This window comes from Lemur catta, chromosome 19 (genome assembly GCF_020740605.2).
Source record: "Lemur catta isolate mLemCat1 chromosome 19, mLemCat1.pri, whole genome shotgun sequence".
Classification (NCBI taxonomy): domain Eukaryota; kingdom Metazoa; phylum Chordata; class Mammalia; order Primates; family Lemuridae; genus Lemur; species Lemur catta.
In genome coordinates this window covers 1,929,243-1,953,822 of record NC_059146.1, presented here as the reverse complement: position 1 = coordinate 1,953,822, position 24,580 = coordinate 1,929,243, and the positions used below count along the sequence as shown (strand labels likewise).

At 38.0% G+C, this 24,580-nt stretch overlaps 1 protein-coding gene across 1 annotated transcript; it reads left to right on the top strand.

The window, feature by feature from the left end:
* Positions 1 to 648: 648 nt before the first annotated feature.
* Positions 649 to 19,769, top strand: YIPF7 (Yip1 domain family member 7). Its single transcript, XM_045532944.1, is given in 6 exon segments — positions 649 to 708; positions 2,224 to 2,340; positions 6,106 to 6,284; positions 11,329 to 11,474; positions 16,622 to 16,803; positions 19,481 to 19,769. Coding segments are annotated over 5 exon segments (786 nt in total). The 5' UTR covers positions 649 to 708; position 2,224; the 3' UTR covers positions 19,644 to 19,769.
* The last annotated feature ends 4,811 nt before the right edge of the window (positions 19,770 to 24,580 follow it).

Here is a 24,580-nt window from a genome sequence, read left to right as displayed (position 1 = left end):
GGTCTATCGCCCTCCAGCGGTTAGGATTGGCTCGAAAATGGGACAGAACCTGCCCTGCAAATGAGAAGCACTACATCACATTAGTATTTAGTATATCCATCTTGGCCTCTGCTGGAGAAGTGAGAAACAGGGGAAAAAAGTCAGAGGCAGACCATAATTAGTCTTCTTAAAGGTTGTTCATACAAATAGAATATATTTCAGATTTAGCTAAAATCAACAACATCCTATTTTTGTTTTGGTGCTAAGATCTTCACATTAAGATTATGTACCATATATTGACTTTTTCTGCATATTAGTAGGAAATCCTATCTAGGTAAAACACATTCTCATAGACCACAAAGTGGAGGGGACATTGAGGCGTCTTACTTTCCGCTGCTTGCCTCAAATAAATAATCTTATGTCAGAGTATAATAGACATGCACGCAAGGAAATCCAATCTATCTTTCCACAATTTCCACATTATCAGTTTATATGTGTATGCTGTTCACTGTGTTGGTAAACCATAACAAGTGTTATGAGATACTGTATTTGGCTTTTTGGTAGGCTTTTTTTTTTTTTGGCTGTAGCATCTGTTCAGAGTGTCAGAGTACAAATTTAGAAACACATATATATAGCCAGCAGCGTCATCTTTCCACAAACAGATTTGCTTTAAGAATCTCATGTAAAGCTACGCTAGTTGGAGGATCTTTCCACATAAAATACATAGAGGTATGTGTCTGATCCTTCTAAAAGACCTGGCATAGAAACAAAATATGAAGCTGGTTTATGTAAGGACTCTAATACCAATAGCCATATTACATAAAGCTTTGCATGTTATGAAAACTTAGTGTATTCTCAAGAAATTACTCCCTATGCTTTATAACATATTTTCATGTATTGAAAAAGTTATGCTATTAAATTTTAAGTTCTTTAAATTATAAGTTATTAAAAGATTTATCACTAGGTCCTGATTTTAGTTCACATAATTCATAGCTACTTTTATACACATTACTAATGAAAAATCTTGATTTATTAAATCAGATGTGTGATTTGCTGCATCTAATTCTAGAAGAGGTTTTTGTATTTTTACTGAACAAATTTGATATATGTGACATTTGTTCCTCGAATATTTCTGATTAATGAGGCCCTTAGAGTTAAGGCTGTTTATGCAATTTCATTTGAAATTTATAATAAGTAGTATTCCACAGATGATTGTAATTACATGGATTACTCCTAGTGATTCTTAAATTCACTTTTTTTAAAAAAAATCTTCTTTCCAAGAAAAATAAAGATTAAAATGTTGAGTTGAATCATCATATTTGTTCATTGAGAATTCTCTTCTCCATTCTCTAATTTTTATCAAAGGACCCACTCTTATTTCTCTAACACCTTCTTCTTCCCTCACCTCTTTCTGCTCTCAAATCTCTTTTTCCCTCTGGTATTCCTGGCCATTAGGTCTAGTTCAAGGTCTTCCTCTTCATTCCCAGAAGTGAGTAGAAACTATATAAAGGGTATATATTAACAGGAAAAAAGCCTGTTCCTTTAGCAGTACTGAGTCTTTCCCTCTCCAACTCAGCCAGAAGTGCAGGTACAGGATCCAAAGGAAATGAAGAATGAGAACATTCTGAACACTGTTTAGGAATTGCCCACTAGAACTAGAAAATAGGTTTCAGGGCTTTGTTTTTGTTTTGGGGAACAGGGAGGCTGTTAGCAAACTTTAAAACTGTAGGAAAATCAAACTTAAATAGTATTACTGTTATCAGCCATTTGCTTTATAGTCTTGCTGTAAGAGTGTGTGTACGTATATGTGTGTGTGTGTGTGTGTGTGTGTGTGTATGTTTGCATGTGCGCACATCATTAAAGTGAAGAACTGACATTGCGTAAGGGAAAACCTAGATGTGTACCAAATTTTAAACTTTTTCTCTTAAACTGCTAAGGATAAGCTATTTGGGGAAGAATGTTAGTTGTTTCAGATCAATTAAAGTCAATTTAGTCAAAGTCATGGTCCAGGGTGTGAAAATTTCAGAAGTGGTTGAATATAATGCATTTTGCAAATGACTTTCCAGCATATATTTCCACATCCTTCCCTCAATACTTAATTTACCCCTTCAAAGAATACCTTGTTCTCCCATAGGAATTCAGTCATAACCATATCATCAATTAATCTTTGTAAATGTCTCAAAAGAAGTTACATTGACTCATGAATTTAGTAAAAAAAAAAAAAAAAAAACTCTTATTTTTCAGGATGTCAAACTTGGGGCAATTTGACTCCGATTTTTATCAATCTAATTATACCATCGATAATCAGGAGCAGAGCTGTAATGACTCTAATGCCCATGGAAATCTCTATGGATCTGGAAAGTAAGTACTTTATCTCGCTCTCACTTTTAAAAGTCTTAATATTATTGCAAGGGGTTCTAGGTAAGGAGGTTTCCTTGGGAGAAGTCAAAGTTTATCTCAGCATATCTCAGTAAAGTCCCCAAGAAAAAAAATGTCACCAAAGGGCAGAGAAGTTAATCCAGTTCTCCATCGATGCCCCTTATCACCTCGGGCCCAGGCTGAGCAAATGACTTGTCTCCTCTTTTCAAAATATCACTTAACAGGGAGTCTGAATACAAGTCCTGGGCAAGTAAGAAAGCATTTTCTTTTTCCCTGATATTTTGCAGGATACTGCTTGAGAAATAGATTTCATTTACTTTCGTAAACATTTATTGAATGCCTGCTTACGTGACAGTAATTAAGAAGATAAAGATGAAATCCACAGTCTTTTCCCTCACAAAATGTATGATTTTATGCTAAGGAATTAGGCAATGAAATATGCAATTATGATATAGTGTGAATAGTGTGTTATCATGGAATCAAGGTGAACATATTTCAAAATATGTTAATTACAATGAAAATTTTACTTGAGCTGAAAATAAAATGATTAAGAATTTAGTACTTGTCCTTTACTAGTAGCAAAATACGGCATTTAGAGTAAGAAGAATTTGGTTCAAATTCTGGCTCTAGGAGATATTGTCTTTGTGATATTGGAAAGATTTCTCTGACTGTTTTAGTCAGAAAAATAAGGACATTAATAATACCTACTTCATAAATTGTAACAGAAAACAATTGTGATAGTGTGTAGGAAAGGATGTTTTAAAGTACAACCACTATATGAGTAATAAAATAACCAAATGAGGGAAAGCTCATAATTATATTATATCAGGTTGATGGCCCCGCCTGCTTTAGATGCTCAGTATTTAAATCCAGGTCCTGATTTGGATGCAGTAACATTTAAATTCCAACCCACACTGTAGTGTCAGGAATTAGGAAAGGGCACATTAGCTGTGGTAGTTTTATGAGGTCCATAAAAGATGGATTCAGGTCAGTGATTTACTAGTGTACATCAAAGGACCTGCAGAGATAGGATCTTTTATTCATACTACGAATAGTTCAATTAAAATATACCCCAAATAAGAAAAAGATGCTCATCATCCTGATAAAAGACATAGGAATCCAGAGGAGAGTTCCAATCAATCATTCAGCTTCTGTGTCTCTGTCTCTTCTTCTCTCTTTCACTCTCTCCCTCCCCTCACCCCTGCTCCCAGTATATGGGGGCTTATTTTAAAAATTCTGTTTGGCTTGATGGAGTACTGATCTGAAAGCTGGTTGACTGCACTTACTAAGACAAGGAAGATACTTGTATTTAAAAACATTTCTTGTTCTGGAATGAACAAGGAGAAGCCTTCTCTTTCAAACAACAACAACAACAACAACAACAACAACAAACACACAACTATTCAGTAATTCAGATAGGGGATAATTTCCAGCCATCTATAGCTAGTTACCTAGGCTATATTTTCCCACTATATTTTTCCAATTTTTGAAATGGGAAACCTATTTATATTATTTGAAGGTTAGATATTGCTGCAGAAAGGTGAGGAAAACTGGAAAACTCCCTTTGAATGTTCTGGTAGCATTTTAATAGATCAACACTGAATCATCATCATGTTTTCCGAATCTTCAGACATGGTCTTCTAGTATTTCATAGCAATTTTGGGGAAAAGGCCTCAAACATGAGCATTGGGTTAGGTTATTTACAGAGGATTTTGGGTGAGACTTTGGACTAATAATGTCATTATTTTGTTATTGCATGGGTTTTGTTCATTGAGATGTGTTAAATATTATAGTCAAAGGGTACAAAGTCAAAGTTATAAGACAAAAAAGAGAATTTAAATTTAGATAGTTATCCAAGGTGAGCATGGTAATTTTAATAATTAAAGGATTTTGTGTTTCCCTTTATAGGACAAACTTTAAAATTTTCCTTACTTAAATAAGTGGTAAAGGAATTTCAATTTATGCTCTCATTATAATAAGGATGACAGACGCCAAGCTCCTGATGGAGTTTTGCTAGATGAAGGAGCAAGACGGATGGAAGAAAGAAGGGAAAGGATTTGACCAGCGATGAGCCATGGATATATTCTTTTCCATAAAAAATGTGTTTTTCTCTTTAGGGAGGACTGCGTCAAAGTAGCTACCCGTATGAAGTCCCTCATTACAGAGGTTGCTTTGTGGGTAATAAGTGTGAAGGTTACGTTTCCTCAAGGCTAGTTAGTGCCACTGGGCATGAGTCAGGTGGGGTCAGGATGGTGTGTCAATGACGTAGTCTAATTTAGACACTGGTCCATTGATCATCATTATTTGTCCCTTTTATTCTTCTAGAATGGCTTACATTTTAAGAAATGCATATTAAGGGGACTTTATCAACCAACAAGCCATTCAGATTCTAATTTATAGTTTTTTTCTACCAATACTTTTCATAGTGTGCCTGCTTGGCTGAAAAAAATTAAGAACATAATAGATGACTAAATGAATAATAACAGTGGGTAATCAGCATATGTTCTTGGACATTCAGAAAATATTACCCAGGTCCCTTCTCCTAATTCGCTTACACTTGAGTTAGTGAATGATTAAGTGTTTTTGTTTCTCTCTCTCTCTCTTTCTCTCTCTCTCTCTCTGGCTTTCTTTTCCAAAACAGGTTATTTTCTTGGCCAGGCTTACTCATATAAAGGAGGTTGAATATGTTATTCTTAGATTTCATATTAAGATTGATGTTGGAAGAAAAGTATTAAAAGCCATTTTGCAAGTATTTTACCATAAAGAGATCATGGGTAGTTCAAAGTTGAGAATCTTGTACTGTATATTTAGCTTAGTCCCATGGGCTTTGATGAAAGAAACCTAAACATATTAATGGACACCTCTTTATGTTTCTTCCCCTTCTTTTAGATAAAAACAATTTAAAATGAACAAATAACCTCACATACTCTCCCTTTTTCCTTCCTTTCTGTAGTTCTAACAAGAAGATATTGACAAAGATTGTTGTTTTCCAACTTACTCATACAAATGGTAAAATAAAAAACAAAACCATGGTCAAGGAGGTATTGAAACATCATATTTTGGCAAAACTAAATTGCTCATTTCAAAAGAGGGACTCTAAAACCAGCTATAGAACATATGTAGCTACACACAAAAGATAATTCAATTGGCAATAATTGTCTGGGAATGGCCAAAACTGGAAAATGCATTATTTTTTACAGACTAATTCACAGTTAGTTTATGTATTTATTTTTTCCTATGAATTGACTATACTATTAAAATTATGATTTTTACTTGCTGCTTCCAAAGACTTACAGGGACACCAGGATGGTGACTGTCCCTGAAAATCAGTGAAAAAGCAGCGTGTGAGCAGCAAACCTCAGCCCAGAGTCCTGCTCCTGCAGTGTTATTGCGAGATCCTGGGCAGGTCATTCAGTCTCTATGAACCTCTATTTCTCTTTCTGTAAAATGGGATTAAGAATACATTTTACCCTATAGAGTATTAATAGAGAAAACGTGAGGGGACGTGTCCAGCACACTGTACATTCTTAATTAATATTTGTTAGTATGGATCATTTTCTAGAAGTCTTCCTATGACCAGTTATTTTACTCTTTTGAACTAAAGTTACATTTGGAACAAGTTATTTCTTTCACAGGTAAATATTCATAAAACTAGGCAAATTCATGAAAGAGAAATTGTAGTTTTCTTACTTGATTTATGATATTTTTTTCTTAGATGTGTAAATACGAGTATTTTTGTTTTTCTAGCCAACAAGCGGATGCGCAGCCTCAGCCTGGCTCGTTTGTTCCTCCAGAAATGCTCATGTCACCAGATTACGCGGGACAATTTTTTCAGCCAGCCTCCAGCTCGGATTATTATTCACAATCTTCTTACATTGGCAGTTTTGATGAAGAGCCTCCTTTGCTAGAAGATAAGTTAAGGAAGTGTTATTAATGTGTGTACAGCTCAAAGAATAATAGCAATAATTAGCACTTAATGTACGCCGTCAATATGTTGTGTACAGTGTTTTCTGTGTGATTATTTCACATATAACAAGAGTTTGTGAAACCAAGGCACTGAAACCATTGGAAGTTTGTTTGCATGTTTGTGCAAGGAAATTGGAAGTAGATTTGTGCTCTTGCTGTGATATTTCTGCAGTTATTAAATGTTGTTTCACTGTTTCTTAAATTTGGACACCCTGGCCATGTTTAGACGACAGCAAAGACATCTTTTGGCAGAGTGGTTATATCAAAGCAACCACCCTTCCCACCCCAGCTAATGAAGCACTTCAGAACAGCATATTTTATTTTCTGCTATGCTTGACTGGGAGCAAAGGGGATAGCTTCTCAAATTAATATTTTTGTTGTTGTTGTTGACATGGAGACAAGCCATTTTTTTACTTCCCTGATTCATATGAGCTCTCTCATCTCAGCTTGGCACGGGCAGGTGGAGAAGAATTCAAAATAGTACAGAAAATTATATAATAGATCTATTGGCTCTTTAAAAGCCAGTTAGGTTTTTGGATCAATTATATTTAACCAGTTCATTCTACTTTGCCTCTGCAATTAATAAACACCTGAAAGTCATAAGCTATTCTTGTTAAAAATTTTTCTTGACTCCACCAACATCTCTGTTTTTAAAAAAATAAACTATCAATTGTCTAATTATATTCAGTATAGAATTTGGGAAATATAGAAGCATATGAGTAAAAATATAAAAATCACTTCAAATCTTGCCCCCAAAACATGACTACTATTAACAATTTGATGTATTTCCTTGAGCCTTTATTCTATTTTCCTACAAATGTATATGTATGTTATGTGTATACATATATACACACACATACATACTTAAAAATGAAATACTATTTTTCAATGAATGTATATGTATTTATGAGTACTTAAAAATGAAAATTGGATCATATTATAGATACAAAGATTTTTATTCTTTTCAGTTACCTTGTATCATGAACAATTCTATACCATGCATTCTTTAAAGTCATTATGTATTATTTGAAAACATGATTTGTAATGGCTTCATAATATTCTATCACACAAAAAAAACATAATTAAAAAAAATCTTAATGGTTTCTTATAATACATAATGCTTTGGTGAACATCATAGTAAACAACCTGTGACCTGGACAGAGGTCTTCAGGATTTATCTATAACAGTGGTATTACTGGGTTAAAAGATACTTACCCTATCAAACTGATTTCTGAAATGGGTGTTCCACTACACCCTCACGGAATATGAGATGTCTTTGTCAATATTTTAGGAAAAAGGAATACTTTTTATTTCTTGGTTACTGGAAAAGTTTGACTTTTTGTCATATATTTATTGAATATTTTAATTTCTTCCTACTTTTCATGTTTTTGGGTCAGATTTTCTATTGGAATCTAAACAGTTTGCCTTTTCATGTTTATTTTTAAGAGATATTTATGTAGTAAAAATATTTATTATCTGGAATATGTATTTCAAATATTTTTTTCCTAGCATGTGTTTGCCATCTAATTTGTTTATAGGTCTTTGGGGACATATAAAAAATTTAATACTTTTGTTTTAAACCCAGAATATTTTTCTTGGTAATTTTTCTTCTTTCCAGTTGCTCTTTTGTTTAGAATCTCTTTCTCCAGCTCTCAATACTATTTACATCCCTCTACAGATTGTCAAATTTTTAACACTTTTTGTTTTATATTTAAATTTTTGATTTGAGCATTGTTTTTAGCTTAATATGTGAAGTAAGGATTTAACTTTAATTTTCCCTTTACTGGTTAACCATTTTTTTCCTGCACCATTTCTGCTTATCAGAAATGTCCCTATTGCTGCATTCTACACTCCATGCATCCTCCTCTAATGTCTCCTTAAATGTGAATAAACACCGGATTTTCCTTCACACTTTATACAGCTCAGAGAGAATTTTCTAGATCTTTTTTTCTCTTTGTGATCATCTGTACCAAATATATAGCATAAGAGAGGGCTCCTATAATTTTGCATTTGGAATCTATGAAATATCTAGACTTTTGATCCAATGTGTTCTTCAGGCTGGGTGACTTGTGAAAGCCTCAAGCCCCATCTGTCTAAAGATATGAAACAGCTATAGTCAGGATTTCTATAAGGTAATAAAGAGCATTTGCTAGTTTTTATTGAGCACACATCAAAATGGCCTATAACATTATGAAGCTATAATAATGAACATTTCTGGCACAAACGCATGTTATTTTGAAAATGTGCTAATTTATTCCTTAAGTGCTTTGTCATCTAAAATAGTTATTTGGTTTTATGTAAGAACAATAACTTTTGTGTTTGATAATATACAGTCAATATGTTAACGAATGCATCTTCCAAAATAATAGTCAATTCAAGTCTGTCAGACCAGAAAAAATTACCAATATTTGGCATTTTGTATTTGTAGAATAGCCTGATGTTTATATATGAAAAGCCAAATGCCACAATTTACATAGAAAATAAAGATTTTAATTCATTTTTATAGCATGTATATCATATACTTTACTACCACTAGATGACAGCAAAACAATAAATTTTGCATTCAAATTTCACAGCAGTTTCATCTTCTTTTATTTTGTATAATATGGTGTTATATTAGGATCTACAATTAATAAATACGTATAATCTCATTCACATACCTTGTAATAAATTCAAAACCAAAATATTATGGAGCAATATTTTAGAAGAAAGCACATAAAATCTTTTTTCTTATGAAAATATTTAGTAGGTCTTATGCTCATTTATCGTTTCATGACTCTATGTTGAAACATGTGCAGAAGTTAATTACGCCATCAAATAAATGGTTAGAATCCGTAATGATGCTGCATAAACCATTTTTCATCTGAGTCTTTTTCAGAAATAATTATGCTTTTTGAGGAAAAAGGCATTTGGCATGAAAGACCACTTTATTGTGGTAAATGCTGAAAATCTATTGTTAGCATTAATGCCAAAATTGAAAATAAAGCTTGAAAACAACATAAGCCTCAGGTGAAACTAATTTAAAATACAGCATTTCTCAATTTTTAAATTCTTATGCTATTTTAAAAATTATAGCATCCTAACCTTATTTTAAGCTTGATGACCTGCTCATATTCTTCAAAGAGTGTGTTCATAAAGAAATATACAAGCACAATGTGAAAATAAAGCATGAAACATGGAAGTTCAAATGGAAATTATTTTCTTACTATTAATTTAACTGGGCATTTTTTTTTCTTTTTCAAGCTTGGAATAGCAAATGTCATCCTGGGCATGAAATGAGTAAAATACCCTTTCTATCTTAGTTCAGACAAGTGTCCAGATGACCCTCTGAAAATCTCTGGGTTTTTAGAGTAAGGCCCCTCTGTGTCAAGGGAATCATTAAAAGTGCATCTTGTATTCTGTGCACAGAATGTCGGGTATGCAAGGTCTTTTAAGCAGTACATGCTGCTGTAAAAGAAGTTTAGCTATGCCCTGTAGCTGACCAAAGAGGGTTGCTAAATCCTTGGAAGGGAAGTTGAATGACACATATAAATCAATTTAAGAAGATAGCCCTTCCCATGGGAGAACTGGGCTCAATTGAAAAAATACAACTACTATGAGATTAGATGCACATTGACCAAACCAGAACTCTATGATTAAAAGCATGCAATCTGGAGTCAGATTGTCCAATGTTGAAACCTAGATTTTCTATTACTAGCTCTATGACTTTGCATAAGTTACTTAACCTCTCAAACCCTCAGCCACCTGATGCATAAAACGGGAATACACGAACAGTACTAGCTTCATTGTGTGTAAGACCAATGCATGTAAATCTCGTAGGGCGCACAGTAAACACTTAGTAAATGGTAGCTCTTTTTAGTTAAAATGTTTGTACTTACAGTAGTTTAGCTTCAGTTCTTCCTAGCTTCCACCTCACCTGTATTGAAGTTTAAAAATGATAGGAGGAGGGTAATCAGTTTGATTGCTAGTTAAGTTATAGTCTTCTCTTTGTTCTCTTTTTCTACCCAAGATACCTCTGAGTTTATTTTTATAGGAGTAGTGAGAAAAGAAACCAATATGGTGTCAATAGTTATTTCCATGCTCAGTGGATGTCAAATGCCTGAGTGTTTTTCTTTATAAAAACATTATAAGAGGAAGAGAATCTAGCAGAGGAGTCTGTGTGGTGGCAGGCAGAATTCTTTGGAAAATAAGTACAGGAGGAAAAAAATTAGAAATTTCTACATGAGTTTGGACTCATGGACACTGAGCCCCACTGATTGTGAATATTTTATTCTAACACTACCACTTATAAAAGGGAAAGTTTAACTTGTCTCAATAATTTAATCTTGGAATATACAGACTGAATCTCATAGTGCATTGAACTTATAAAAGTGTAAGTGCACATTATGATTACTTTTATGTGCAGAAAGAGCCCTCCCCTTTTCTCCTCAATGGAGTTTCAGGCATTTAGCATAAAATTGCTCTTCTCATTAGGCATAGTCGTAGTAAAATCCAAGACTTGGAATAAGTATCATTAGTTTAGATAGTACTGCTAATTGAAAAATTATGCCATAGTTGATATGACAAGATTTCAGAAGTGTTAGCAGTTGCAAATATGGAAGGAGGAAATATCTAAATGGGCGACAGGATGAGGCTTTTGGTATATTAGCTACAATTTTATCTTTGACTGCATATCGTCAATTTCCCAATTTTTCACTACATTTTAAGCGCGCATTTGCTACATAAATCAGGAAACTTTTTCTTTTATGGAATATTCCTCTAACATATTTAGTTTATATCATTGCTTGTCAATAAAAACTTTTTTTTAGTTTGTTTTTTAAGGATTATTATATATTATAGAACTTTAGATTCTATGGAAGATACAACATAAAACTTTAGAAGGTATAATAGGACAATCAGATTAAAATGCTAAGTACATTAATGAAATATGTTAACCTTCAATTAAAGAATATAACATTGATAATTACTATGTTTATATCACTCTCTCTGTTTTTCTTTTTGCAGAACTCGGAATCAATTTTGATCACATATGGCAAAAAACCTTGACGGTGTTAAACCCAATGAGACCAGCAGAGGGCAGCATCATGAACGAAACGGACCTCACGGGCCCCGTCCTGTTCTGCGTGGCCCTGGGAGCCACCCTGCTGCTGGTAAGCGCCGGGTTTAAGGCCGCTCATTTCCAGGGTCAGTTTCGACAGGGCTTTGGACGTGCAGAAGAAAGTATGTTGCTTTAGATTGTGAAAATGGTTTCATACATGACTCAACTTTTCCAGTGAGAGAGAATATTTAATCAAGCCATAGGGACAAAAAGAAGCTACTATCATGCATTACAACTAATAAAAATGTAAATTTAAATAGAATTTCAGAAATCAAACCACCAAGTCAAATTTTCCCCAAAGCGAGAGATCATTTATGTCTTTCTTGTTATTAAGGAAAGACTTTCAGGCTGGGATAGTTGAAGGAAAACATGGATTTGGGAACTATAAGGCCTGAATTTTATTTCTTGATCCCTGTGCGATTTCTATGGTGACACTGACAAGTCACCTCTCTTCCTCTTTGGGCATCGTTGTCTCCGCTGCGGTCTATCCCAAGAGTACTTCTAACATCTTGTGAAGTAGGAGGTGAGTCTCCTTGTTTCTGAATAAATTATGGTTTATGAATAAATTAATAAGTTATTTATGAATAAAACAATTTGCAATGATAACCTATGATTTGTTTACTCAATCTATATATTTCCTCTATAATTTTAGTTTTCTGCTTTTTATGAAGGCATTTGTTCCCCTAACTTCACCATATACCTTCTGTATGGGCCCCTTTCATTCTTTACACCTGGAAGCAATGATATTAAGAGTCACCAAAAGGTAAAGAAGAACATGTTTCCACCTAAGTCAAGTTTAGAAAACATCCTAACTCGTAGCTTAAACAAAAAGGAAGAAGAGAAAAATAAATGAGGAAAGGTCTCGGATTTTACAGTAAGGCAGGAATAGTAATACTTTAGAAACGATGGAAATGGTCAATCCAGTCTGAAAAGTATACTTTCATTAAGGCACAAAGAGTTAAACTTGGCAGGGGAAATAATTTAGGAAATTAAAGATTCTAGGAACTTTTAAAATAACTTAAAATAAGTATGTAACTCTCTTCCCCTGCTTACTGCTATACACTTCTCATAAAAATAATTTTCCCTTAATGTAACTATAATTTTTAAAAGTAGTTATAAAATGCATTTGCAACTAAATAATTTTCACTTTTCATTAATTATATATTATCAATCAAAATACTGATAGTCTAATTTCTGCATAAGACCATGTCCAATAATCACATCATATATATCATCTAGAAAAGTATTTAATGATAACATCTTATTTCTTTGTACTACAGCAAATGTAAATACTATGTAAATCAAATACTGTATCGACTACAGTTTTAATTTAGTCTCTAACCTCCCTTCTTCTGTCTTTGCCACAGTAATTTGATAATCTTAGATTAAGCTGCTAAGTAAGGCTATGTAAATTAATCAAATAGTCAGAAACAATCAATTTAATATATGAACTCATCTTTCTTTTTCAAGTCATTTGTAATATAACAGTTGTTTTTCTGTAGAAAAATATTACAGTTAGCATTCCTTAAAGGATAGCATTATCCCCACTAAAATCTCTCTTTGATGTATAATGCTAGTTGGAATTATTTAACTATCCTCTCTTATGTTTTAAATGCAAAACATTATAGGCAAAAAAATTCTTAAGTGGGAGTGAGAAAACTGGATCTACCCTAACTTTTCCACTGGCTGTGATCTTGAACCTTTGGATACAAATTTATAGGCTCTCATTTTATTTTCTTCAAGACAAAAGGAGTTTATTTGAGTGGTTCTTATGGTTCCTTTGAGTTGTAAAATTAAGGAGAATGAGTGAAAATACCAACTTTTTATGCAAACAGTTTCACTTCGATTTTACCATTAGATGTGGTAACTTTAGAATTGATTATGATAAATATAGAGCAATAAGGAGCCCCCCCCCCAAAAAAAAACCCTCCAACTGGAAATTAATTGAAGTAAGATTTAACTCAGAATTCATTTGATGCTAGGTTAACTCTGCCCTACATATCTAGAATTAAAATATAAAGGGTGATTTTATAGGCTGATACAGGAATTATTCTAGAGAAAGCAAAACTAAATCCAGAACCAATATAAAATCTGGTCACTGTCTCCAGATATGTGACATTCGTAGTTATATACTCAATCGTTTTTATAATTTATGTTGATGTAAGGACCCAATACTTTTTAGTGGGCTTTCTTCAGGTTGATGGAGACAAACCAAAGAAAACAGCTTCAAACACTTAACACAAGCTTTAGTTTTAATTATTCTTTCCCCCCAAATTATTTTCAACCCTGACAAAAAGATCTAGCACCTCTTATATTATCCTGGATAAAGATTGAGCCCATCCTTTGAAGTGAGGATGGACAAACAAGCACCACATGTACTCACCATCAAATTGGTACTAATCGATCAACACTAAGGTGCTCACATGGTAGTAATGCTCACTGGCTGCTGGTCAGGTGTGGGGGTCAGGGGTGGAGGGGGGTGGGGAGTAAACCCATAGCTAATGGAAACAGGGCACACTGTATGGGGGAATGATATGCTTGTAGCCCTGACTTGGGTGAGGCAAACCCATCTCATGTAACCAAAATGTTTATATCCCCATAATATCCTGAATTAAAAAAAAAATAAAAATAAAGAATACAAGTGGTTTAAAGCAATTGTTCCATGTAACTTTTCTGGTAGGGCTAAGAATGTGATCTGGAAAAACAATATCCATGACAAATATAAAAAAGCATAATCAGAAGAATACTAAGTATTTTAAATTAACATGTGATAATTAGGGAGGCTGAAAACATCTGAGGTTAAAAAAATGGAATATTTATTTCTATTTCAGTTATAAGCTCTTGTCAGACTTTGAAACAAATTTTAAAAATAGCAGTGATGCAGGTCAAATAAAATTACAACTTAAATTGGACAAACCGGCAAGAGGAAGCTATGAAGAGAGAGGTCCATGATGGATCAGGAAAGGCACAATTTTACTATTAGTACCAAATGAGTTTCATCCACCCTCTATTTGCCATACTCCATTTATAAAACCTCCTTTTAGGGCCAGAAAGATACAGTTATGTGTCCTTTGGGTGTAAGGAAATTACACTACAACATTACAATGAGCTCTATCTTAGAATTATCCCATCCAAGTAAAATATTAAGTAGAATGTTTCCGTAATACATGAAAGTAATTCGAAATTGTCACTATTTTCCTAGTAGAGGAAACCCACCCAGTAGGGCAAGGCATAACTGATAGCATGCCCATAATTAGCAGTATTTCCTCAAATAGGTACAAGAATACAAAAGATTTAATGAGAACTTATCAGTGGCCAATGCTGGGGAGAATTCTATCAGCGAAGTCCACTGATATGAAAAACTTAGTAGTGACCAACCTCTCTAACTGCAGAGGAAAAAGAATTCAGAATATGTGGACAATTTTTAAGACTAAAATGGTCACAACGTTCTCTATTACCCTAATTAATAATTGCAGAATATGTATCTTTAAAGAACTTCATGGATAACCACCACAGAGAAGGAAAAATGACAGCTAAAAAGCTCTCGCTATGAATCAACTTATCAGATCCTTCATTGCTTTTGCATGATTCCCCTGAAAACCAGAGTCAGCCTATTCAACCTCTATCTAGAAGTTATAACCAACTTAATGTAAAGACAAAAAAAATGCATTATTTACTGTAGTTTTGGCATTCTCAGGTAGCAAACTGTTAGAGCCGGATTCCCTCAGCCCCGGGAACAGAATGACAGAGTCACTGAGGCTGTAAAAGGCAAAGGAGTTTATTGACTAGTTCAAACTAGGGTCCAAGCCCCGAGCACCAACGCAGTGGTCTCTTTCCATGGGCAGGGACCCCGCGCAGCGGGAGTACATGTCTTTTATATTCTTTGCTGGAATTTGTTACAGCCAGTTACCTCTGACAAGGGGACATACACCCCTCATAAGCTTATTCACGTATTGATCAGGCCTTGGCCCCCTTATCAGTAAGCTATTCGTGGTTGTTTTTCTCTAACTACATTGGAGCATTTTTTTTTTTTTTTAGCTCTCTATCGCAACCAAGCGTTAAGCAAGCAAGCCTTGTATACAAAAGCGGACTTTGGCTGTTAGCTGTAAGTTAAGCAAGCAAGCCTTGTATACAAAAGCAGACTTTGGCTGTTAGCTATAAGTTAAGCAAGCCATCACAGAATTAACTAAAATATTGTTTCAGTCCTGTTCTACAAAACATTAAAAAATCTCCTGTTGAATTAATATCAATGCTACGTTGTGACTTTCCCTGCATGAATTCGTGGGGAGTCCAACTCCTCAGTGCCTTGGGGATGGTGGCTATTTTTGAGTCCTCCTTAGAAGCTTAGTGGTGTACTCTGAAGACTACTAACTTCTATAACGACACCCCTTTTATGACTCATTACCAGTTGGTTTATATAAATCAGCTTTGCATAAGGCACTGTCAGTCAGCCTGGCGTAGGCATTATGAAGAACAGAAGGATTCTGTGGTCAAATAAGTTTGGCATGTGCTGAGTTAAATGTGGTTAAATAAATCCCACTATTTTAGGACTTGTTAGTGCTCGTGTTAATGTTAAAGATCTGAATTTTAGAGCCAGGATGCTGGGTTCCACGCCAATCTCCACCGCTTAGCATTATGTTGCTTTGGGCAAGTTACTTCACCTGTGTGCACCTCAGTTTCCTCTTGTGTAAAGTTGCTATAATAATGGTCCCTGTCTCACGAGGTCATTATGTGGATTAAATAATATGCGTAGGACACGTAGAATGGGACCTGACATAGCAAATCCTTTAGATGTTTGCTCATTTTACTAATACGCCTTGTAAATCTCCAAGACTAACTGGGATGTTTTTTTCATTCCTTTATGTGATCATGCAATTATTCAATCAATACGGGCACAACATATAGCTTTACTTATGCCTTGTACTCCTAATAGACAATCTATGATACAAACCTAGCAATATTTCATCTTTTTTTGTAGCATGTTTGCTCCATCCCAAGTATCGTCAGGGGTATTTGCTCTAGGATCTGAATTCATTTCACAGGCAGTGTTTTATTCCAGGCCCTCCAGTCTCCTGATGAGCACTGCAGAGATATGGGGCAGTGCTGAGCTGACTCTGAAATACCGTCTGCTTTGCTGACATTCAGATTTCCTCTTGATGTCTGTTGTGTGTTCAAACTGTTTTCTTCATGTTGTTTCAGGCAGGGAAAGTTCAGTTTGGTTACGTGTATGGCATGAGCGCCCTTGGCTGCCTCGGGGTTTACGCCTTGCTGAACTTGATGAGCTCTTCAGGGGTGTCCTACGGCTGTGTGGCGAGCGTGCTGGGTTACTGCCTGCTGCCCATGGTCATCCTGTCCAGCTGCGCCGTCTTCTTCTCACTGCAGTAAGTGACCGTGTGCTCTGACACGCGTGCACAACCGTCACCAAGGCTTGCCACCCCGGTGCAAAAAGTTAAGCTCTTTCCCGTCGTTTTGGTGGTGGAATTAAGGAAATAATGGCTACTAAAAGTCGCACACAGATTCAGAAAAGTAGGTCAGATTGGGCTCAGGTGCTAGTCCTATTTCAGTGATTTAAAAAACAAATTAAGCCAAGTTATCTTTAAAACTGGAACTTTTTTAAGCTGTCACGTTTTTCAATGCGACCTATTGTCGTGTCAAATAACAACCACAGAAAATGCACTTGTTTGATTTTGGAAGAGTAAGCGCCTGGTGAACACTGACAAATTGCTTCTGCTCCGGGCATTCTGCCTGCTAGGCTAGAAGCAACAGTTCTTTCTCCACTGGGCTCTTTGCAGTGCAGAACTCCCAGGAACTCTGAGGATATTAATGCCGGAGAACTTTGTAGCAGATATGCTCAGTCAACACATTTTTTTCTTTTTCTCCTCTCCCTTAGGCAGTTAGTATTTGCAATTCAAAGCTATTAATGAGGGTACAGTAGATATAAATTTCTGTTGGGCAATTTCTCAGGGCTTATGCATATCACTAGCACTCTGGTGAGGAAAAGCAAGTGATTCCACAGTCCTTTGTCAACTGCCATGTTCTAAACTCACTTAGAAAAATAAACATTTGGCATCAGTGTTCATTCTTCTACATCCAAAGAGACAGAGTTTGCATTTTCTTCTTGAATAATGCAAGTCTTAGATTATTAATGCTACATTGGTGAGGATATTATATAAAGAATTTAGTAATGCCAAAGATAAACATCTTAGGAAAGCTCTTAATGTTTTTTGTTCAATATAATCACAAATAACTTTTTTATAACATTATTGAGAATGACTTATAAATGCTTTTCTTGTTTTAATATGGTATCATTTTTAAAATAACATTCTTGATGAATAACTTAGAGCAAATTCTTTATCAGCAAGTGCTCAGCACTTTAAAGAGAAGAATATGAATGACGGGAAATGTATACTTTGAATGTCTAAACATACCATGAGTTATAGGTATATTTACTGAGTCTTATCCACGGAAAAATCCCACATTTCATATGCTGTTTTCTTTAGTAAGCTGTTCCATTCATTGTGTTATTTAGCACAGAAGTTTGGCATGTTAATACAGAGTTCAGTTCTATAACTTCTACTTTGCTTTTGCAAAAGAATACTATTATGATCTATGGTTTAAAAATTGTAAATTTTAAACATTGTTTCCAGCAAAGTTGAGATTTGGAGCATTTTAAATAACTTCAGAATAGTCAGAAATAGTAAGAAAATAAAAACTAGAATTTTTGAATCTGGGGAATCATTAGAAGTCTGGATCTTTTCATTCTGAAATTATAAAGGGTGATCTGGAGGTGCTTTACATTAATATTAAAGGGAGAATAAACTATCTGACCCCTAAGGCCATTAAATTGAAATTTAGTATATCATTCAAATTAATCAGATATAATTTTACATTTTTGTTCACAAAAAACATGTACATTAAATCACTCTAGAAACTGTTCCTAATAGGTATCAATTAAACCAATAAATATGGTATTTACTGGATGCTTTTAAAAATATTTTTGGTTTACTGATAATCTAGGGCATTATAAGCTATACAGTATAGTACAGACTTTCACTCGTTTTGCTTCAGTGACATTATTAAAAGTAGGTATTTCTGTCACTCTCACAAACAGTAAACACAATTTCCGACTTCAGAGTCAAACTAGGACCAAGTGAGGCAGTGCAGTTGGATGGTGCAAACAGCAATGTGCTAGGAGTTCGGAGAGCTTGACCCAATGCCCACTTCACGGAGCAAGTCCCTGCAGTGGGCACTAGGTATCTCCTGAGATCTCTCCTAGCTCTTATGAGCTCATAACGAATTCTATTTTTCACATAAGGAAAGGAATTGACTTTTTACTGTAGGTGCCCCTGCCTCGCTTTCTATTCCCACGGTGGCCAGACTTAACCACCTGACTTGCCCGTTCGTTCTTAAAGAACTGATTGCCTCCGCAGTTACTTTTTGAAGATGCCAATTTGCACAAATCTATTCCAGTATCCTAAAAAATCCACACACACACATACAAAACAGAACTTCAGGGGTGAGGTGGGAGGCTCCACATATATGTGCTTTCCTAGTCCATGTGTTTCCTACTTGAGCCGTGTCGGGCTTTGCTATCTCGGACAAAACCTAAGAAATGGATCTGGACGTAGTGGGGCCCAGTCACCCTACTGCAGTGTAACTCCATTCACCTTTCTCATACTGTGGGCCAATTTTTGAGGAAAGCAGGAGAAAGGCAATCTGTAGCTATAAGGAAGAGAAGGCTCTGAACGTAGTATAGAAGGGAATTTCGGGAGTTGGGACTTGAATGTTGACAGACGAGTGACTGCTGGTGGTTCCTTCTGTTTTTACTAATTGAGGTTTTACCGAAGTATAAAATATTTAGCCTCCATGGTGAATTTGACTACAGAGTTTTCTAGCTGGCTGAGGTTTTTTTTTTTCCCATATGGTTCAGCATCTTCATTTTACAAATGGAGAAAGGAGTTATAAATATTGTACCAAGGACATTTCAGAGGCAGCTGTGTCTCAATAATCTCTTTTTCTCCTGGTGTAAAGCAATCATCTCTTGTGTCTTTGCTGCAGGGGCACGTTCGGAACCGTGTCAGCCCTGGTCATCGTTGGCTGGTGCAGCCTCTCAGCTTCCAAGATCTTCATTTCGGCCTTGAACATGGAAGGACAGCAGCTTCTGATTGCCTACCCTTGTGCCTTGCTTTATGGGCTTTTTGCCCTCCTAACGGTTTTCTGAAGAATGTATAAGGTGGCGTTTCAAGATTCTAATTTGTTTGCTGTTCAGATTATCTTGGAAATGTATTAACATTCAAATTTGGTGGTGTCATTTCTGTCTTATTGCTGTAGAGAGAATAATAAGCAGAGAGACAAAACAGCACTTAAGGATGGTTCTCTAATAGCCTATTGGTTTCAGTGGTGTTTTGCTTTTCAGTTTGGTGCATTAAAACATTTTAAAATACTTAAAATAAAAAGAGACATGGTTGCTGTACTGATGGATCCTACTTTTCTCAATAGACGTATTTCTGAGAAATTATAAGTAAATAAGATTATATGCTTACTGATTAAAGGAAATCTGTAGTAGGCCTTCTGAAAAACTTTCCTGACAGCTCAAGCTGTGTGCATGTGGTTAAAACTGCACTGCTCAGCACCTTTGGAGACTTCAGGGGTATGTTACACAGGGTTTCTATTTACTCGAAGAGTCAAAGAACCTCCTGTCTTTCAGTTCACTTACTTTAATAACTGTTGTTTGGTCTCATTTAGATAATGCATTGATTCACTGCTTTTTCAAGCCCTCACTTCCTTCTTACTTAGTTAAGATGCCACGGTCCATTACTATAATTTCTCCCTTGCATATATCATCAGCAACCTTGCCATTTTCTCCCTAAGTAGATGAATGTCACTAGAGAAAAATCCCACTTATTTCACATTTATTGTATTACCATATCTTAAATGGCTCCTCAATACTGCCCTTGAATCCTACTACATTCTCCTACTGAATTTGCTTCCATACCAGACTGTTTATTAGATTGCTGATTTTTGAGTTTTCTGTTTTTTGGATGCAAGCATTTAATGCTATTAGTTTTCCTCTCAGGAATTCTTTTGCTGAATCCCACAGATTTTGATAACTTGTGTCCCCATTATCACTTAGTTCGAAGAATGTTTTGATTTCTCTCTGTATTTCCTCCTTTACCCAATAGACATTCAACAATAGATTGTTTAATTCCCATGAGTTTGTGAAGTGGTGTGTATTTCTGTTGGAATTGAACTCTAATTTTATACCACTATGATCTGAGAAGATACATGGTATTATTTTTATTTTTTTGAATATATTGAGGTCTGACTTGTGGCCTCGTGTGTGATCAATTTTGAAGAAAGTTCCATGAGCTGATGAGAAGGATGTATATTCAGTTTTACTTGGGTGGAATGCTCTGTAGAGGTTTGTCAGACCCTTTTGTTCTAGATCTCTGTTTAAGTCCATTATTTCTTTGCTTATTTTGTGTTTGGAAGATCTGTCCAGTTCATTCAGTGGGGTGTTGAAGTCCCCAGCTTCTGTGGCATTATTGTTTATCATGCTATTTAGATCAGACAAGGTTTGCTTTATGTATCTGGGTGCTCCTGAGTTGGGTGCATAAATATTAAGAATTGTTGAGTCTTCTTGTTGGATCTTCCCTTTCACCATTATATAGTGGCCATCTTTGTCCTTTCTTACTTTTGCTATTTTAAAGCTTATGTTATCTGAAATATGTATAGCTACCCCTGCTTTCATTTGGCTTCCATTTGCCTGGAGGATTGTTTTCCATCCCTTCACTTTGAGTCTGAAAGCATCTTTGTGGGTTAGATGCATTTCCTGTAGACAGCAGATACTAGGCTTGTGGATTTTTATCCACTTTGCCAGTCTCTGTCTCTTCAGAGGACAATTCAAGCCATTCACATTTATTGAGAGGATTGATACCTGAGGTAGATTTCTGTTCATATTGTTGAGTGAATTCCTATTGTTTTATTTTACTCCTTGAGCCAGCTTGGAGTCCAGGTTCCAGACTTTAACTCTTGAGTGATTTTACTTTAGAGAGTGTCTAATGCACTGTTCCATGTGTAATGCAGGTCTGAGTACTTCCTGTAGGGCTGGTTTGGTCTTGGCAAATTCCATCAGTGATTGCTTCTCTGGGAAGGTCTTTATTTCTCCCTCATAGATGAAGCTTAGTTTTGCCAGGCAGAGAATTCCAGGTTGGCCATTATTGTGTTTTAGAAGATTAAGGATAGGCACCCAATCCGTTCTGGCTTGTAAATTTTCAGTTGAGAAGTCTGCCGTTAGTCTGATAGGTTTTCCTTTGTAGGTTATTTGCTGTTTTTGACTCACTGCTCAAAGGATTGCTTCTTTCTTGTTTACTTTGGTCAGCCTAATAACTACATGATGTGGTGATTGTCTTTTCACATTGAGTCTCCCAGGAGTTCTGTGTGCTTCTTGTATCTGAATATCTAGATTTCTGGCCAGGCCAGGCATATTTTCCTCCAGTATCCCATGAAATAAGTTTTCCAGCCCTTGTGTATTTCCTTCTTCTCTCTCTGGGATGCCTATGAGTCTTATATTTGGCTTCTTTACATAATCCCACATTTCTTGTATGTTTTGGTCTTGTCTCTTGTTTCTGTGTTCTTTTTCCTCATCCAATTTGTTTAGCACAAAGGCTTATCTTCAAGCTCTGAGATTCTTTCCTCTGCATGATCCATTCTGTTCCTGAGGCTTTCCACTGTGTTTTGAAGTTCCTTGAATGCCTCCTTCATTTCCAAGATTTCTGTTTGGTTTTTCCGTAGGATTTCAATTTCTTTAGAGAATTTTTCATTCATTTCCTGTATTGATCTTGTGGTTTCTTTATATTGGGTTTCTATTTTCTCTTCTATTCCATTGAGTCTTCTTACAATCCATATTCAGAATTCTTCCTCTGTCAATTTACTCATATCGTGTAAGTTTTTATCTATTGATGGAGATTGAATATTTTCTTTTGGAGGTGACTTTTCTCTCTGATCTTTCATGTTTCCTGTGTTCTTTCGCTGATTCTTTCTCATCAGGCTACTTTGTCGAGAACTGGGGGTGCTGGGGCTGGTTTATGGCCTTATCTCCAAGTCCCTAAAGGCGGTTCCTTGACAGTGCTGGGGAGATGCGCTCTGGTCCTGTGTTGCCTTAGAGGTGTTTCAGCCTGTTGGGTTGTCTCTGACCTGTCGTCTTCACCTCTTGCCAAAGGAGATCAGTGAGTTTGGACCCCTTGCTTAGTCTCCCAGGTGGTGAATCACTCTTGTGTGTGTGACTCCACTGCCCTCCACTAGTTTGGGATGGGAGACACTGTGTTGGGCTATGGGGTTACCCTCTCTTTTGTTGCTTGTAGTTTGCGAGGAGTCGTCGATTATCAAGTATTCTAACACCTTTGTGTTGGGCTCTAAAGCCCCAAATGGGGTATACCAGTGCCCCAATCTTTGGGAAATGTCCTGTCACTCCCAAGGGTAACTTGAGCCCTGCTGCCACTTTAGGTGGAGTAAGAAGAGGAGCAGGTGCCTGCGAGCCTGAGAGCACAGACTTCCGTGGTTGCTTGGCCTGCCGCCAGGGGACAGCTGCTCATGTGTCATTCAGGGCTCTTTCACCACACTTGCGAGGCAGCCCCAGGTGGGGGGTGTCAGCGGGTGCAACTGCTAAGCTCTCTGGCCAGGATTGTCCTTCTAAGGCCACAAGCCCCAAAGCTGGCAGCGGCCTGGGCGCCAAGGGCGAGCCGTGGTGTCATGTTCTTATCAGAGGATCGAAACCAACCCACTGGGCCGAATCAACAGTCTGGCCCTTCTGCTTAGTTCCAAGGTCCCACAGATTCACCCCAGTCGCACAGAGAAAGCGACTTTTCTCCTTCCTCCCTGCCTGCAAGGGCGCAGCCTGCCCTGCCGGCTGGGGGAGAGGCGCTGCCTGAGGCCGCCGTGCGTCTGAGCCCAGGAAGCGCGCTCGCTCCTCTCTCCTGTCTCCGTGGGCGTGTCTGGCTGCCGTAAGGCATGTCAGTCGCACGATGGGGGAGGGGCGCTGCCAGGGGCAACCGTGCGCCTCAGCCGGAAAGCGGCTTCTCTCTTTGCTCCGCCCCTCCAAGGGCGGAGCTTGGTCGCGTGAGGTAGAAGCTACTGGAAAGCTCCTCTGAGGCGGCGGGGGAGCCCACTCAGCCCGGAAAGCGGCTTCTCTCGTTATTCTGCCCCTTCAAGGGCAGGGTTTGACCTGCGGGGCATAAAGGCAGGCGCCGGGCCGGGGGAGGAAGGTTCAGGAAGCGGCTTCTCTCCTCACTCTCCTCCCCAGGGTGGGGGACTTGCCTGAGACCGCGGCCCGGGCCGCCCTGCCGGGCTGGGGAGGGGCGGTGCCCAGACCCGCGTCGGCTGCGGCGTCTCCAGGCCATGGGCCCCAAAATGGCGGCTGTCCCCCCACAGAGCGCCGTCACTGGGGCGACTGCCGGGGACAGCGGGGGCGGGGCTGTCCCGGCCGTCCCCACGGCCCCCTGACGCACGGTCTCACCTCAGTCCGGCAGACGGTCCCGCACCCTCCGTCCCCCGCTGCGCCCGCCGAGTCTGCGGCGGTTCCAGGGGGCCGAGCCTCCCTTGCGGAGTCGCCTCCTTCGCTCCGGTCCCGTGACCGCCAGGGGCAGGTGCCCGTCCCCTCCCCGCCACCGCGGGCTCGAGAAGTTTCCACGCGGACCAGCCCCTCCCCCGCCCGGTGTGGCCCCAGCTCGTTGCCCCGGGGAGTCCGGCGTGTTTCCCGCCTTTGTCTCGTCCCCACGCGCGTCAGCCCGGCCCGACTCCACTGCGGGCGCCCCGGCCGGGTGGGCGGGGAGGTCGGAGTCCTCCCTTGGGTCCGACCGCACCGCCTGGCGGGTGAGGGGCGCGGCCGCCCCCGCTCTGTCCCCACCGTGCGTCTCGCGCTCTGCAGGCTTTGCGGCCGATCCTCCAATTTACCTTTCTCTCCCCAGCGCTGCCTGTCCCGCTGCTTCCCTGCAGGTTCGCGGCGCCGTCGCTGTGGGAGGGCGGCCGCTCGCGGGGGGCGGCCCGCGTCCTTCGCCCCCCGCTCCGGAGCGGAGAGCCGCCAGCGCGCCCGACCCGCCGCATTTCCCTCCCTCCACAAGGTATTTGTCTCAGGAATCGACAGGGTGCTTCTAAGTGAAC